This window comes from Prunus mume, linkage group LG3 (assembly GCF_029339155.1).
Source record: "Prunus mume cultivar Tortuosa linkage group LG3, ASM2933915v1, whole genome shotgun sequence".
Lineage (NCBI taxonomy): Eukaryota > Viridiplantae > Streptophyta > Magnoliopsida > Rosales > Rosaceae > Prunus > Prunus mume.
In genome coordinates, this window is record NC_142700.1 from 2,019,316 (window position 1) to 2,031,582 (window position 12,267).

A 12,267-nucleotide genomic window follows, 5' to 3' on the forward strand; every position below is an offset into this window, starting at 1 on the left:
TTAATAATAAATACGCGTATTATGACACAAGGGAATTTTAGTATCATGTGGTGGTGTGACAATCACTGGAAGTATTTATCAAGTCAGATGGAAAGAAAATAACTCATTCACTACACATAACCAGAAAGAAATGTCCTAATCATAAAATGAAGTTGCTTAGCAAAGTAAACAAATTGAAATGGTAAATACCAGAAGTTTTGGTGCTTGTTCGTATCAGATTAGTAGGAAGAAAAATTGCAGTTTGATTCCTTAAGCATGCTTGACTTTGTTCATTACTCATTTCTTAATTTTCTTTTAATACTCGTTTATTTTTGGTAAAAATAAAATCTTAAATTAGACGGCTACAATCGCCAAAGCACACACTTTTTCTGGACCCATACAAGCACACCCGAAGACTCACGTGGCCAATCATTAAAAAATTCAAAATATTCCTAAACTTCAACGGATCCAACGGTCCTTATCGGTCGATTGTCTGCTCGCAAAAAATCTCAGCCACCGACCGAGGAGCAGCGAGAGATTCGCCACTGTTCGGAGCAAAAGAAAAAAAGAAAAGAAAAGAGGGCCACTGTAAGCCCAGCACACTGGGACAAAAAGCCTATCCCTCTCTCTCTTTTAATTGTTTCAAAGACGTTAGCCAGCGAGAAAATTCGCAGACGCTTCGACGAAACTTCTCAGATTCCTCAAATTCTCTCCCTCTCAGGTTTTTTTTTTTTCACTTTTTCCCGCTCGCTTTTTTTCCCTACTTTTCCTTTTTCCTCTCATCCAATTTGATTCCACACATCACACATGGACTAAAGCAGAGAACGACTCGTGTTTTGGATCAGATTTCGTATTTTGTTTGGCTGCTCAGAAAACGGAAGAAAGAAAAGAAATTCGAGTCGTTTTGTTGACTTTTGTTTGTTTATTGGTGTGTGTTTGCGTCTGGGAATGGAAAATTCAAGTCAAACTAAACGTTAGCTCTAAGTGATTTGAAAGTTTTGTGTATTTTGTCTGATTGGTTTCTTCCACTTTCTCAGCAACCGAACAGGAGGTTTACTTTTGGGAACGGTGAAGATGCAGACGAGGTACATGGAGAGATCGAATAGTATGGCGAGGGAGAAGCGAGGTTTGGATTCGTCTTCAGCTGAAGAAGGCCAGCCAGATAGGAAACGGCCTGCTCTAGCCAGGTCCTTTTTTGTTTGGTTAAAAAAAACTTGGATTTCCAGTTAATTTGAACTAATTTGTTAATTGCTGGGTGTGTTCTGTTTGTAATTTAGCTGTAATGTAAAAATGGATATGAAATCTGTTAGAATTTTGTGTTTTGTGTGAGAAATATTGCAACTTGAAGTGTTGAACTGATAAATGTGCTATAGAAACTCAAAACTCATTTATATGTTGCGAATAATATGTAAAAAGTACAATTAAGAAGCTTTTTGCTCACAGTGCAACTGTGATTAAGAAGCTTTTCCCCCCTTCAAAGGTCTTGGTCTCAGTTCTATGTAATTAATTCATGCCCACTCTATAATTTATGTGTGTTCATGTCCAACTTCCCATATATCGCAAGTAGGGGCAACTATAATGTTCTGGAGTTAATTTTTTATCATAAGGGATGGTGGCTGACATACAAGTCCGCATTTTCTCTACTTGTGGAGGCGAAAAGAGTGTTGGTGCCCCATAGTGTGGCACGCATTTTCTCTAATTGTGACATACAAGTCGTCTAATGACTCTATCAGTTTCTTTTCAGATGTCTGATGCTTCTCTTATTCTTAAACACAACAATTTCATTGTGTTATCTAATTCTCTTAGGATTATGTTGGGCACAGTATCTGGAAATTAATCACTTTTGGCTTATATTGTTGTGGATTCATGTTATTCATTTGTTAGAGATGGACTTAAAAAACTACTTTTAGGAAAAAAGAAAAAAAAGAATATAAACCTGGAATGAATTGAATGTCTTATGCATGATGAATGCACTCAAAATGTTGTTTATTGATAATATTCAACTTAATGCAGTGTAATTGTTGAAGCTCTCAAGGTGGATAGTCTGCAAAAGCTTTGCTCGTCATTGGAGCCAATTCTACGTAGAGTTGTAAGATATTTTAATTTTCTTGTGGACTTTTGTCTTCTCTGTGAAAGCTTAATATAACTGTCTCTATATGAATGTCTAATGACCAGTATTCGATCCTTTTATATAAGGATATTGTGTGCAAAGCATTGTTGGATGTTTCTTATTTATTTAACGCTGCTGAACAGGTTAGTGAAGAGGTGGAGCGTGCTTTAGCAAAATTAGGCTCTGCCAAACTTACTGGAAGGTATCAACCCTTTCCCCCTTTTCCTCCTGTTAACGGGTTCCAATTCTCTTTTGTTTCCATTTTTCTATTTAGGCAGTTCTGATGCTTCCATATAAATAGTTTGTTCTTCTAATGGGTTCAAAAACAGCAGGTCTTCTCCTAAACAAATTGAAGGGCCTGATGGAAGACACTTGCAGCTGCACTTTAGGTCTAGGTTGTCTCTTCCTCTCTTTACTGGTGGAAAAGTAGAAGGGGAGTGGGGTTCTGCAATCCCTATTGTCTTGATTGATGCAAATACAAAGCTCGTTGTCACATCAGGCCCAGAGTCTGTGGTGAAACTAGATGTTGTTGTGCTTGAAGGTGATTTTAACAATGAGGATGATGATAACTGGACCCAAGAAGAATTTGAGAGCCATGTGGTGAAGGAGCGTGAAGGAAAGAGGCCACTTCTGACTGGGGATCTGCAAGTGACTCTGAAGGAAGGTGTAGGAACACTAGGGGAGCTAACATTTACTGATAACTCTAGCTGGATTAGGAGCAGAAAATTCAGGCTAGGACTGAAAGTTGCCTCAGGCTATTGCGAGGGCATTCGTATACGGGAAGCAAAAACAGATGCCTTTACTGTCAAGGATCACCGTGGGGAATGTGAGTTCATAATTAGTGTTATTTCATGTTTCCTTTGTTTGTTTGCTGAAAAAAGTCAGAACGGTCAGTTTTGTTTTGTTTCCTTTACAGTATACAAGAAACACTACCCACCTACTTTAAATGATGAGGTCTGGAGATTGGAGAAAATCGGAAAAGATGGCTCATTCCACAAGAGACTGAATAAAGCTGGAATTGTTACAGTTGAAGACTTCCTAAGACTTGTGGTTAGAGACTCGCAGAGATTGCGGAATGTAAGATTGTGGAATTGTTTGTCGTGTTCGGTTAATGAAGTTTCAGTTCCTAATTATTTTTCTGTGCATTTGTCATAGATTCTTGGAAGTGGCATGTCGAATAAGATGTGGGATGTCCTTATACAGCATGCAAAAACTTGTCTTCTAGTTGGGAAACTCTATGTCTACTATCCTGATGATGCAAGGAATGTTGGCGTTGTTTTTAACGATATCTATGAGTTGAGTGGCTTAATTACCAATGAACAATTTTACTCTGCCGATTCACTCTCGGACAGTCAGAAGGTATGTGACCCTCTGGTTTCTCTTTTTTCATGTATATTTTATACTGCCTGGATTTGATATATTTTATTGTTTTGTGCCCTTGTTATAACAACTGATACTACTAGTGCAATGTTGTAAACCACTAAACTCAATTAGGTTGCCTCCGTTTTGTCCAAATGGGCAATTCTTTCTCACTGAAGAATCCAGTCCATATGCACTTTCTATTTTATTTACAAATAACCCTCTTTCTCCAGAGGAGATTGACATGGTTAATGTATCTGAAGTGATGCAAAGTAGTAATTAGCCGTGATCCCTCAAAGTTCTATTGGGGCTGTTAAAGCGATACTTTTTATATGTTAGTAGATTTTCCAGAAAAGAATTCTTTAGTTTCTAAACTATGCCAAAAAGGTGAATCTGAGAGAATTGTGAATGGTTTTGTTTCTTTCAGGTCTACGTGGACGGTTTGGTGAAGAAGGCATATGACAACTGGATGCATGTGATGGAGTATGATGGAAAGTCTCTTTTAAACTTTAAGCAGCAGAAGAGTCCTGAGGCTTCTCTACCTGAGGTTCCATTGGCCACGCAAGATTATCCAAACTCATTTGATCAATTCACCCTACCTAGCCTTCCAGTTTCAGTTTCTGCAGAACGGCCTACTATGGACTCGGGCCTAAGTGTAGGAGGTATATATATTTAATTTTGGCACAAATTGGTCATATTCAATTATTCTTTTAACTAGCCCTGAAAACTTGTGTTTTTTTTTAAAGTGTAGGTATGTGTTTTAAAATCCCCTGAGATATGAAAGGAAAAAACTGTTGTTATGAGTGTTTCGGCTAAACTGTGGTTTCTAATGTCTGTGAATGCTCTCTCTCTCTCTCTATCTCTCTCTAGGTTATAATGATGACATGGCTACCAGATTCTCAACACAGAATGTAAATCTCAGTGCTCCCATTCAGCTTGATGGTTTGGCATTTCCTCTACAGAATCAGTTGCCCAGCACTTCAAACCAGGCTCATTTTCAAAGAAATGAAAACATGCTTGCCCTTGGTCCACCACAGTCATCCACATCAGGGTTCCAGAATATTGGTACATCCAATCTTACTTCTTATAGGGGAGTTGAGGACCTCTTCCCAGAGGAAGAAATTCGTATGAGGAGCCATGAGATGCTTGAAAATGAAGATATGCAGCATCTCCTTCGTATCTTTAACATGGGTGGTCAAGGTCACGGTCACGGTCATGGTTATGGACATGCCTCCATGAACGTTACCGAAGACAATTATCCTTATTCCACAGCATACATCCCCACTCCACCAGTGAACTACAATATTGATGATGATCGCAGTCGTTCATCTGGAAAAGCTGTTGTTGGCTGGCTCAAGCTCAAGGCAGCCCTTAGATGGGGCATATTCATCAGAAAGAAGGCTGCTGAGAGACGGGCACAGCTAGTTGAGTTGGATGATTCATAAATATGACTTGTATGAGGCAAAGCTGATCGGATTTTGGTGTCTCTAGGCTTTCGTCTTCTCCGCCTCCCTGATTCCTGTCATGCTGCAGCTTCTAACACAATGGAGGACTATGGTTGTGGGCGGATATCAATGGATAAAACCTTAAGTTTGAGCTGTCCTGCTGTTTCTTGGAATACAAGCCTGACATTCTTGGGACCGCTCTGCTTGTACAGTTCATGTGCAGTAAGCTTATGTCTTCTATTGACACCTGCTTTTACAGTTGTGTTTTACTGCCGGCAACATAAAACAACATTCTTGCCTGCAAGTTCTGAAACCAACAGGAGTTGAGCTGTTTCAACTGAAGGCCTTTGCTAATCTGAGAATGGCATTTCGGAGGGGAAACTTTCCTGTATAACTAGAGAGTCGGCGAAGGTTTTTTCTTGTTTACATTTGTAAGTGATTATGATAGTATGAGGGTAGGCGAGTTCTACAGTCATTTGCTAGTATGCGGTACTTTTATCATGCCCTTAATTTGTGTTAGTGGCGATCTGACACCACTAATGTGCGTTTTGTGTTGCTTTGTAATTCGATATTAATAATTGAAATTGTTGGATCGTTTCATGTTTTCACATTTCATCAGCAATAAGAAGCTCTATGTTGATTTATTTGTTTTTTAAGAACATATGGCTATGGACATTTCATCTTATTTTTCAAGATCATCAAAGCTTCGTTCTTTTCCTTTCTTTTGGGTAGAAGGTATTTGTTAAATTGAGTTTACAATACGAAACTCGATTAAGAAATTCAGATGTTACTCGTACCAAAAAGCAACCTACGATTTTTTTGGTTTTGTTCGACAATAAAAGCCCAATTTTCAGTTCTCTATTTTATATTTACAAAATGTAATTACGTGAGAAAAATAATTATGACACATGCTCTAGAAACAAAATGTAAAACACATTTGTTTGCGAGAACAAAATTATGATACACGCCGAGGAAGAGAATGTAAAACAAACAAATTTGTCCTAGGAGAGAGAGAAATTAATTTATGTATACAAGTCATTCTGCATCTGAGACTTCGTCTTCATCTTCCTCCAGAATGTAGACCAAGGCACGTTTTCTTGCAGCAAAAACACAAGCCACGCCTCTTGATGCTGTTACAACAAATTCAGCCGATATTTCAAAAAACAAAAACATAAACACGCACAATTCCCATGTTGCAGACACAAAGTGAAAGAACAAGTTGATTTGAACTCAGAAACAATTTAAAGAACTTACAACTGACTGCCAGTGGAGCAATAACAGAGTGAGGTATACTGCGAACCTTCTCATTCTCCATTTGCAAGTGAACGACAGAGTCCTAAATGTACATGTTTTAGAGAAGTATCATATACCACAGAGCAACATGCGAACAGAGAGATCGGGAGTCACAGGATTTTTTTATATTAAGTAATTTAACACAATGAATGCGCGAGGGAGCAAAGATTAGAATTACCTCTAGTTGATGCAACTTCCAGTAGTTTAGACCAGTGGATCTTGAGATAGATACAAATGGAAGGTCATTTGCTTGCACAATCATCATAGAAGCATTTCCAGAACTTTCAGAAGTGGCAGTTGTTTCATTCAATAACAGAACAATCTGACTTTCCTGTTATATATTATAAAGCACTTTAAGTGACCTTCCAAAAAACCAAAAATTGAGATGACTGCACATGGTAACTTAGGTCTTTACCTTATATAAGGAAAGATCCGCACAGCAATAACCACCAGGGACACACAATAATACAGCTTCTAGTGAAGTATAACCCCTCTTTACACTGATCGAGTCATGCATAAACCCTCTCACTATGCCTATACAATTCGAAACTCCGAAGAAAGAATCATCTGGTATTTGGAAAGATAAGTAATCAAGAAGCATGTGTCGACTCTGATGAGAAGAGACAGATTGGGAGGCATCCTATGGAGTATGAAAGAAAACAAAGAGTTAATGCCATTGATAGTGAATTTTAAGTATTGGAATCCCTTTTTTATTTTTCTGAATAATAGAACAATTGCTGGTTGATCACGCATGTTAAAAACATCCTTAATTGCAAAAACAATAAATACCTCGTAATACGATACTGACATCGGAATGGTGGAAGACAAAGATGATGATGAAGGTGGAAGAGGGCAAAGCGGCAATAAATCCCCGCACAGTATCTTTCTTGAAATTGTAGTAAAAGGCATCAGAAAAGCCTCCTTAAAACTAGAAGAACAAGGGGGCATCTGTAAGTTCAAATAGAAAAAGCACGTACTATTCAAAGAAGACTATGTATAAATGCTTATATGTGAGTGTGTGCACGCCCACTTGCTTGTCTTTGTCAATGACTCGGTGTTAAGTTAATCAAGCAGGATCTCATTTTCATTTCATGTTACTTGGGAAAGTTTTGGAGTAAAGAATAAACAAATTTATACTTTCATGGTGACTGAAGTAATTAAGTTAAGTTTACTGACTGCAGTAAAAGAACAGAAAAATATATGATAACTAGAACCACTAAAAACAGGAATGGTGATTTGAAATCATTAAAGCAATATTTCTCTGATCTCTGTCAGAGAGCTCATAATAGATTAAAATTTTCCTTCAACAGTAAATAATGATATGGTTACATTTTGAGGAATGGAAGCACGTCAATTTATGAGAATGCAGGTTCCATGGCAAAATTTATAGATGAGGGCATGAAAATCCCCCAAACTGAACTTATTCGCCAACCATCTACGTACCTAGACTCCACCTGCTGAAATTCCTTGGCTAATGTCCTTTGCAGATATTCAAAATCTGAAAATCCCCCAAACTGAACTAATTCTTTAACTCTCTGCATTGTCTCCCTGAAAACAAGGCAACTTCATATTGTTTAGAGATTTAATATGAGAATCCATATACTTGCACAATTGCCACACATGCAAGCACATATGTCCATTCTTCATATGCACATGCATGTATACAGATAGGCACGAAGTATCTGGTGTTTTTAATTTGGATAAGGATATTAGATATCAAACCATCTGCAGCTATATAAAATAGATGGCTACAGATAAGCGATAACTATGATATGCATAAAAGATACTAAATGATAGTTATACCAATTGAGAAAATGGTTGTACTATAGACTAGATTGTCCGTCAGTGTAATTTAAAAACAACTTACAAACCAACTTCAATATGGTCATCGGCTTCTGATGCTTCCAGCAACTGCTTCACAGGATCTTGATCGTATAAAAACTTCAAGAATATAACAACAAGTTCACTGCCAAAGTGTTATGTTGTGAGTTAAAGAATATATGCTGGTAGGCAGATGAAACAAAGAAGAATATGTGGCACAGACCTATTGTACAGTAGAAGATGATGATCACTAGGTTCTGACATAAGTAACTTTATACATTTCAACAGCCAGTTGAAGAAATTTGAAAACTGAAAGAAAATACGTCAGAATTTCAGAAATTAAGAAACTTTTCATTTTGTACAGAACATAATCATCAAACTGCCTGAATTATTATACTTCCTCAGTTATTTCTAATATTAGTCTTCTTAAAAGTTCAGGTGGCTTTTTGGAGTTAAATAACAATGGTTTCTCTAAATTAACAGAAAATCATCTTAGTTAAGATATCCGAGCAACTATCATCTCTGACTACAGCCTATGTAGTAAATATAGTTGGCAACAGTAAAGGAAAAGAAAAGTAGGAAAAGAAAAGTAGGAAATCTGCTAGATCATGCATATAGTTATACAAGCTCCATCTGAGAACATTCTAAAATAAACGAGTTTTTAAGATGCAAACAAACCTGCTGCACCACAGTTGAAAGCACCCTAATAAATCGTTCTACTTGTATAAGTATCATTCCAGCTTTCTCTGTCGCATTATTGATGAGTGCCTCATCCAAACCAATACCCTGATATCTTGCTCGCCATCTTGAAAGGCCTCTTAGTTCGCCCATCCTGAATGCAATAATTTCTGCAGCAGGCTGGAAAAAGGCAGTTATGTTCAGTTTGCACCCAAACCCTTTGATAGAAGGAACATTAGAAAACAGGATCATATATATTAGGCAGCAGGTTTACTACTTCTGTAAACATAAACATGGATCAAATTGTGAACTTTAAAAAAAGGTAAATAATATTTCCTACTTCCGTCAGTTTCATATCCATGTATGAGAAGCATTGTATTTTAATATAGATCCTGATCAGGGAACTATTAAGTGATGTACCTTTTTGTATAAGATGATACCAACAGAAAGTAGAACAAAAATCAATTGCTCCTAATAGGAAACTATTGCATCAACAGCAAGAGCTAACAATAACACACCTGGAGATGATTTAGGACAATAAGCTGAAGTTCTTTCCCGGCACCACAAACAGCCTTTGAGACGCGCTTCACACCCTGTTAGTAAATACACTTGTTGAATCCACTATGCTCTCATGTACACTTTTTTTAGCATATCACTAAATGCTAATGTCAAAAGAGGTTTCTATATAGGACTAAGCATACCACTTCACCAAGAGAGTTAACTAGAAATTGATGAACTGCTGGACTAGTCCTTGCACCACCTAAAAGACTCAAAAACTCTTCTTGGGGACAAGAGTCCAGTCCTATATACAAATGGTAGGAAATGTATGAATGGAAAACTAAAATAAGCAAGAATTGCATCAAGAAAGAGGGATACAAGTCATTGAGAAGTTACCATTGTCAATAATCAGAGTAGAAAGAGAATCAAACTTTTCATGAAAAGTGTGCATAGCGTCAGACCATTGCTTATGCATAACTGAAAGTGATGCCCGAATAACCTCAACCAATTCCTCAATGTTAGAAGCTTGTTGAGCCACTTGGTGAAGCTCATTTTTCCTACAATGAGAAAGACAGTCATAAAACATTATAAATGCAGAAGGGAAATCAACAGTTGAGTAGAAAACATAAACTCCGAAACTTTACATCTAGAGCAGATATTGGTAAGCATTGAAACAGTGAACAAAAAGATAAAAAGAAAGAGATGATAGAGACTAGCAATATGTGGTATCCTGGTTTTTATAAGAAAGCTACCTCTTCCAAAATATAGATGTATCAAGCACTGTGCAGTGTAAGCCACGCACACCATGTTGAGTCATTGACCTGTTTTCTGATTCTTTCCTATCTTCACTCAATTCTCCTGAACATATGACTATCAAATGACAAAGATCTTTTGACAATGCAACCTAATGACAACATGTAACAATATCAGCTTGATCTGGTAAAGTATTTTTCTGTTGGCCTGCGAAAAGCTTCAAAAATGAAGCATATGACATTAAAGTGAAATAAAATAAAATAAAAGGTAAAACTGGAAATTATGATAGCATTAGGAAATGGAAAAATCCTAACAGAAAGAAATCTTCCAAGACCATGACAGTAACTTTGCCATCAACTTTTCCCCATACTGAAACAAGGATGAATGTACCTTGTGAACAGAAGCATTCTGAAGTCTGCACTCAGCTTTTGTATCCATAAGCGGAGTAGGAACACAGAAGTTGTGTATGTTCTGGCACATTGCAAGTGCGTTAAAAATTAAAGATAACAGAGGCAGTTAAGTGATATATCACACATAAACTGAAATAAGTAGTTTAACATAATAAAGCATTATCAACTCCATCACTTTTTAAGAATGCTTCAGATGTTACAACTTACAATTTTCCCTATTGGGAAAATCCCAAATATGCTGAAGCAAATGAATCCATCTTTGTCCCCACTACAGAGGATATTAAATCGTTGCTGTGAAGAATTTGACAGCTCTCGAAATGAATCTTCACTATCATCTATAAAACCAGTATCACCAGATACCAGTCCAGGCATCCGTGGAACTCTTGGAGGAGGTGGGAAGAAATGAGGAGTACGGTCTTCATATGTCGATATGCTGCCCTGCTCATCCTGAAATTAGTTTTCAAGAAATGGATTGAAATGAGACCATACATTGCCACTAAAAAAAAAAAACTCATCTCCCTCCTTCCCCACCACCCCCAAAAAAAAATTTAGAGGAAAAATACTAACAAAGATGATTCCTGAAAGCTTCTATAAAAATTATATCAGAAATAGAGTCAGAAACGTCAGAAGTTCAAAAAAGTTAGCAAGTAAAAAGGGAAGCAAGAGCATGGTTAAACATCCAGGCAAAAGTTTTGTAAGAAGAGATATATTTCTGACTGAAATTTAACACACACAAAAAAGTTAAAGTAAATAAAAACAAAGTGATTTTCACCCGCTAAACTCAAATTGGTGCGTGGCCTACAATTAGATCGATAACGACATACTTTAGTCATCTGTCCATCCTCCTCCCAGTTAAGAGAAACAACAGCAACACCATGGGATTTTAAGCTTCTCAGCAACTTTCCATTCTGCCTTGCATTTAAAAATCATAAATGAAGAGGCAAAAAAAATAGAAAAGCATAGGTTATAACTTCATATCGTAAAAAATGTTTATGCTACTTACTTCAACATCGTGCAATGAAACTGTTCCATCTTCAAGCCCAACAGCAATTGCTTTACCATCAGGACGCCAACATAATGATGTTATGCTCTTTCCTAGTCAAAATTCAGAAATAGAAAAAAAAACAGTACCACTAAGCTCACATTCAAAGCACTCAATACGAGAATAACATAAAATCAAAGAGAGAGAGAGAGAGATATATATATATATATATATACCGGGAGAGACCGTCCACAACCTCTGCCAATTAAAACGGTGCAGCAAAATCTTGGAGTCTTCAGTGACCATAGCCAGCAAATCCTTCTCGGGGTTCCATTCTGCAATTTTAATCTGCCATTCAAAATTCAAAGTTACAAAGACCGAATTTGGCACGCTGCCACATATACATTGGGGATTTTATTGAGAAACTGTAAAAGAAACCTGAGAGGCAACTGGCTTATCGAACTGAAGCTGAAAGGGAAGCACTCGTTGAGCCTCATCAGTTTCCATAGCAAAATCTGCACACAGAAAAAGTCTGTGAACCGCAGTTTGCTTGCTAAGAGACGCTACAAAATTACAGAACCTTAAATCTTGATAGCACCAGAATGAATGGGAGCAGAAACGGTGCCGTCTAGAGAAGAAGATGATATCTGACTGAGCGGTGAACTCTGATCAGTGAAGAGTGAAGAGAGGGGGAGATGTGAGTTGTGAGAGAGAGAGAGAGAGAGAGAGATTGAAAATGAGGGCGGGCTTTTTTCTTTTTGGGTTTTAAAGCCCGAGGCCCTGAACCGAAGGCCGTGGAAATCGAAAAATTCAGATCAAATGTCCAAAACAAAAAATTAATAAATAAAAAACGCCGTTGCCGGGGATCGAACCCGGGTCACCCGCGTGACAGGCGGGAATACTTACCACTATACTACAACGACTCTGTTGATAACCATG

At 37.5% G+C, this 12,267-nt stretch overlaps 2 protein-coding genes and 1 non-coding gene across 9 annotated transcripts; 1 reads left to right on the plus strand and 2 right to left on the minus strand.

The window, feature by feature from the left end:
* Positions 1 to 564: 564 nt before the first annotated feature.
* Positions 565 to 5,537, plus strand: LOC103324639 (calmodulin-binding protein 60 B-like). Of its 4 annotated transcripts, none has more exons than XM_008226722.3 (9): positions 565 to 700; positions 1,017 to 1,166; positions 1,993 to 2,068; positions 2,233 to 2,291; positions 2,419 to 2,915; positions 3,006 to 3,166; positions 3,245 to 3,448; positions 3,876 to 4,110; positions 4,319 to 5,537. In XM_008226722.3, exons 2-9 carry the CDS (start codon positions 1,054 to 1,056, stop codon positions 4,891 to 4,893), a joined length of 1,920 nt encoding a protein of 639 aa, XP_008224944.1. In that variant the 5' UTR covers positions 565 to 700; positions 1,017 to 1,053; the 3' UTR covers positions 4,894 to 5,537. The 4 variants fall into 4 exon arrangements, with proteins under 4 accessions (XP_008224944.1, XP_008224946.1, XP_008224945.1 ...); XM_008226724.3 differs by having other exon boundaries at positions 2,422 to 2,915; XM_008226723.3 differs by having other exon boundaries at positions 570 to 907.
* A 238-nt stretch (positions 5,538 to 5,775) lies between these two features.
* APC4 (Transducin/WD40 repeat-like superfamily protein) lies at positions 5,776 to 12,037 on the minus strand. 4 transcript variants are annotated; one of them, XM_089047657.1, is made up of 20 exons: positions 11,909 to 12,037; positions 11,767 to 11,843; positions 11,565 to 11,676; positions 11,350 to 11,441; positions 11,171 to 11,254; positions 10,554 to 10,793; positions 10,327 to 10,407; positions 9,936 to 10,087; positions 9,580 to 9,740; positions 9,387 to 9,487; positions 9,204 to 9,278; positions 8,686 to 8,865; positions 8,231 to 8,316; positions 8,054 to 8,152; positions 7,630 to 7,734; positions 6,976 to 7,114; positions 6,602 to 6,826; positions 6,365 to 6,517; positions 6,148 to 6,229; positions 5,776 to 6,023 (listed from the first exon to the last, which is right to left on the minus strand). In XM_089047657.1, the coding sequence occupies exons 2-20, from the start codon at positions 11,833 to 11,835 to the stop codon at positions 5,929 to 5,931; spliced, it is 2,331 nt and encodes a 776-aa protein (XP_088903783.1). In that variant the 5' UTR covers positions 11,836 to 11,843; positions 11,909 to 12,037; the 3' UTR covers positions 5,776 to 5,928. The 4 variants fall into 4 exon arrangements, with proteins under 4 accessions (XP_088903783.1, XP_088903782.1, XP_088903784.1 ...); XM_089047656.1 differs by having other exon boundaries at positions 11,767 to 11,860; positions 11,909 to 12,031; XM_089047658.1 differs by having other exon boundaries at positions 11,927 to 12,016.
* Positions 12,038 to 12,179: 142 nt separating this feature from the next.
* Positions 12,180 to 12,251, minus strand: TRNAD-GUC (transfer RNA aspartic acid (anticodon GUC)). The gene has a single exon. It is a non-coding gene; the product is annotated as a tRNA-Asp (tRNA).
* Positions 12,252 to 12,267: the final 16 nt, after the last annotated feature.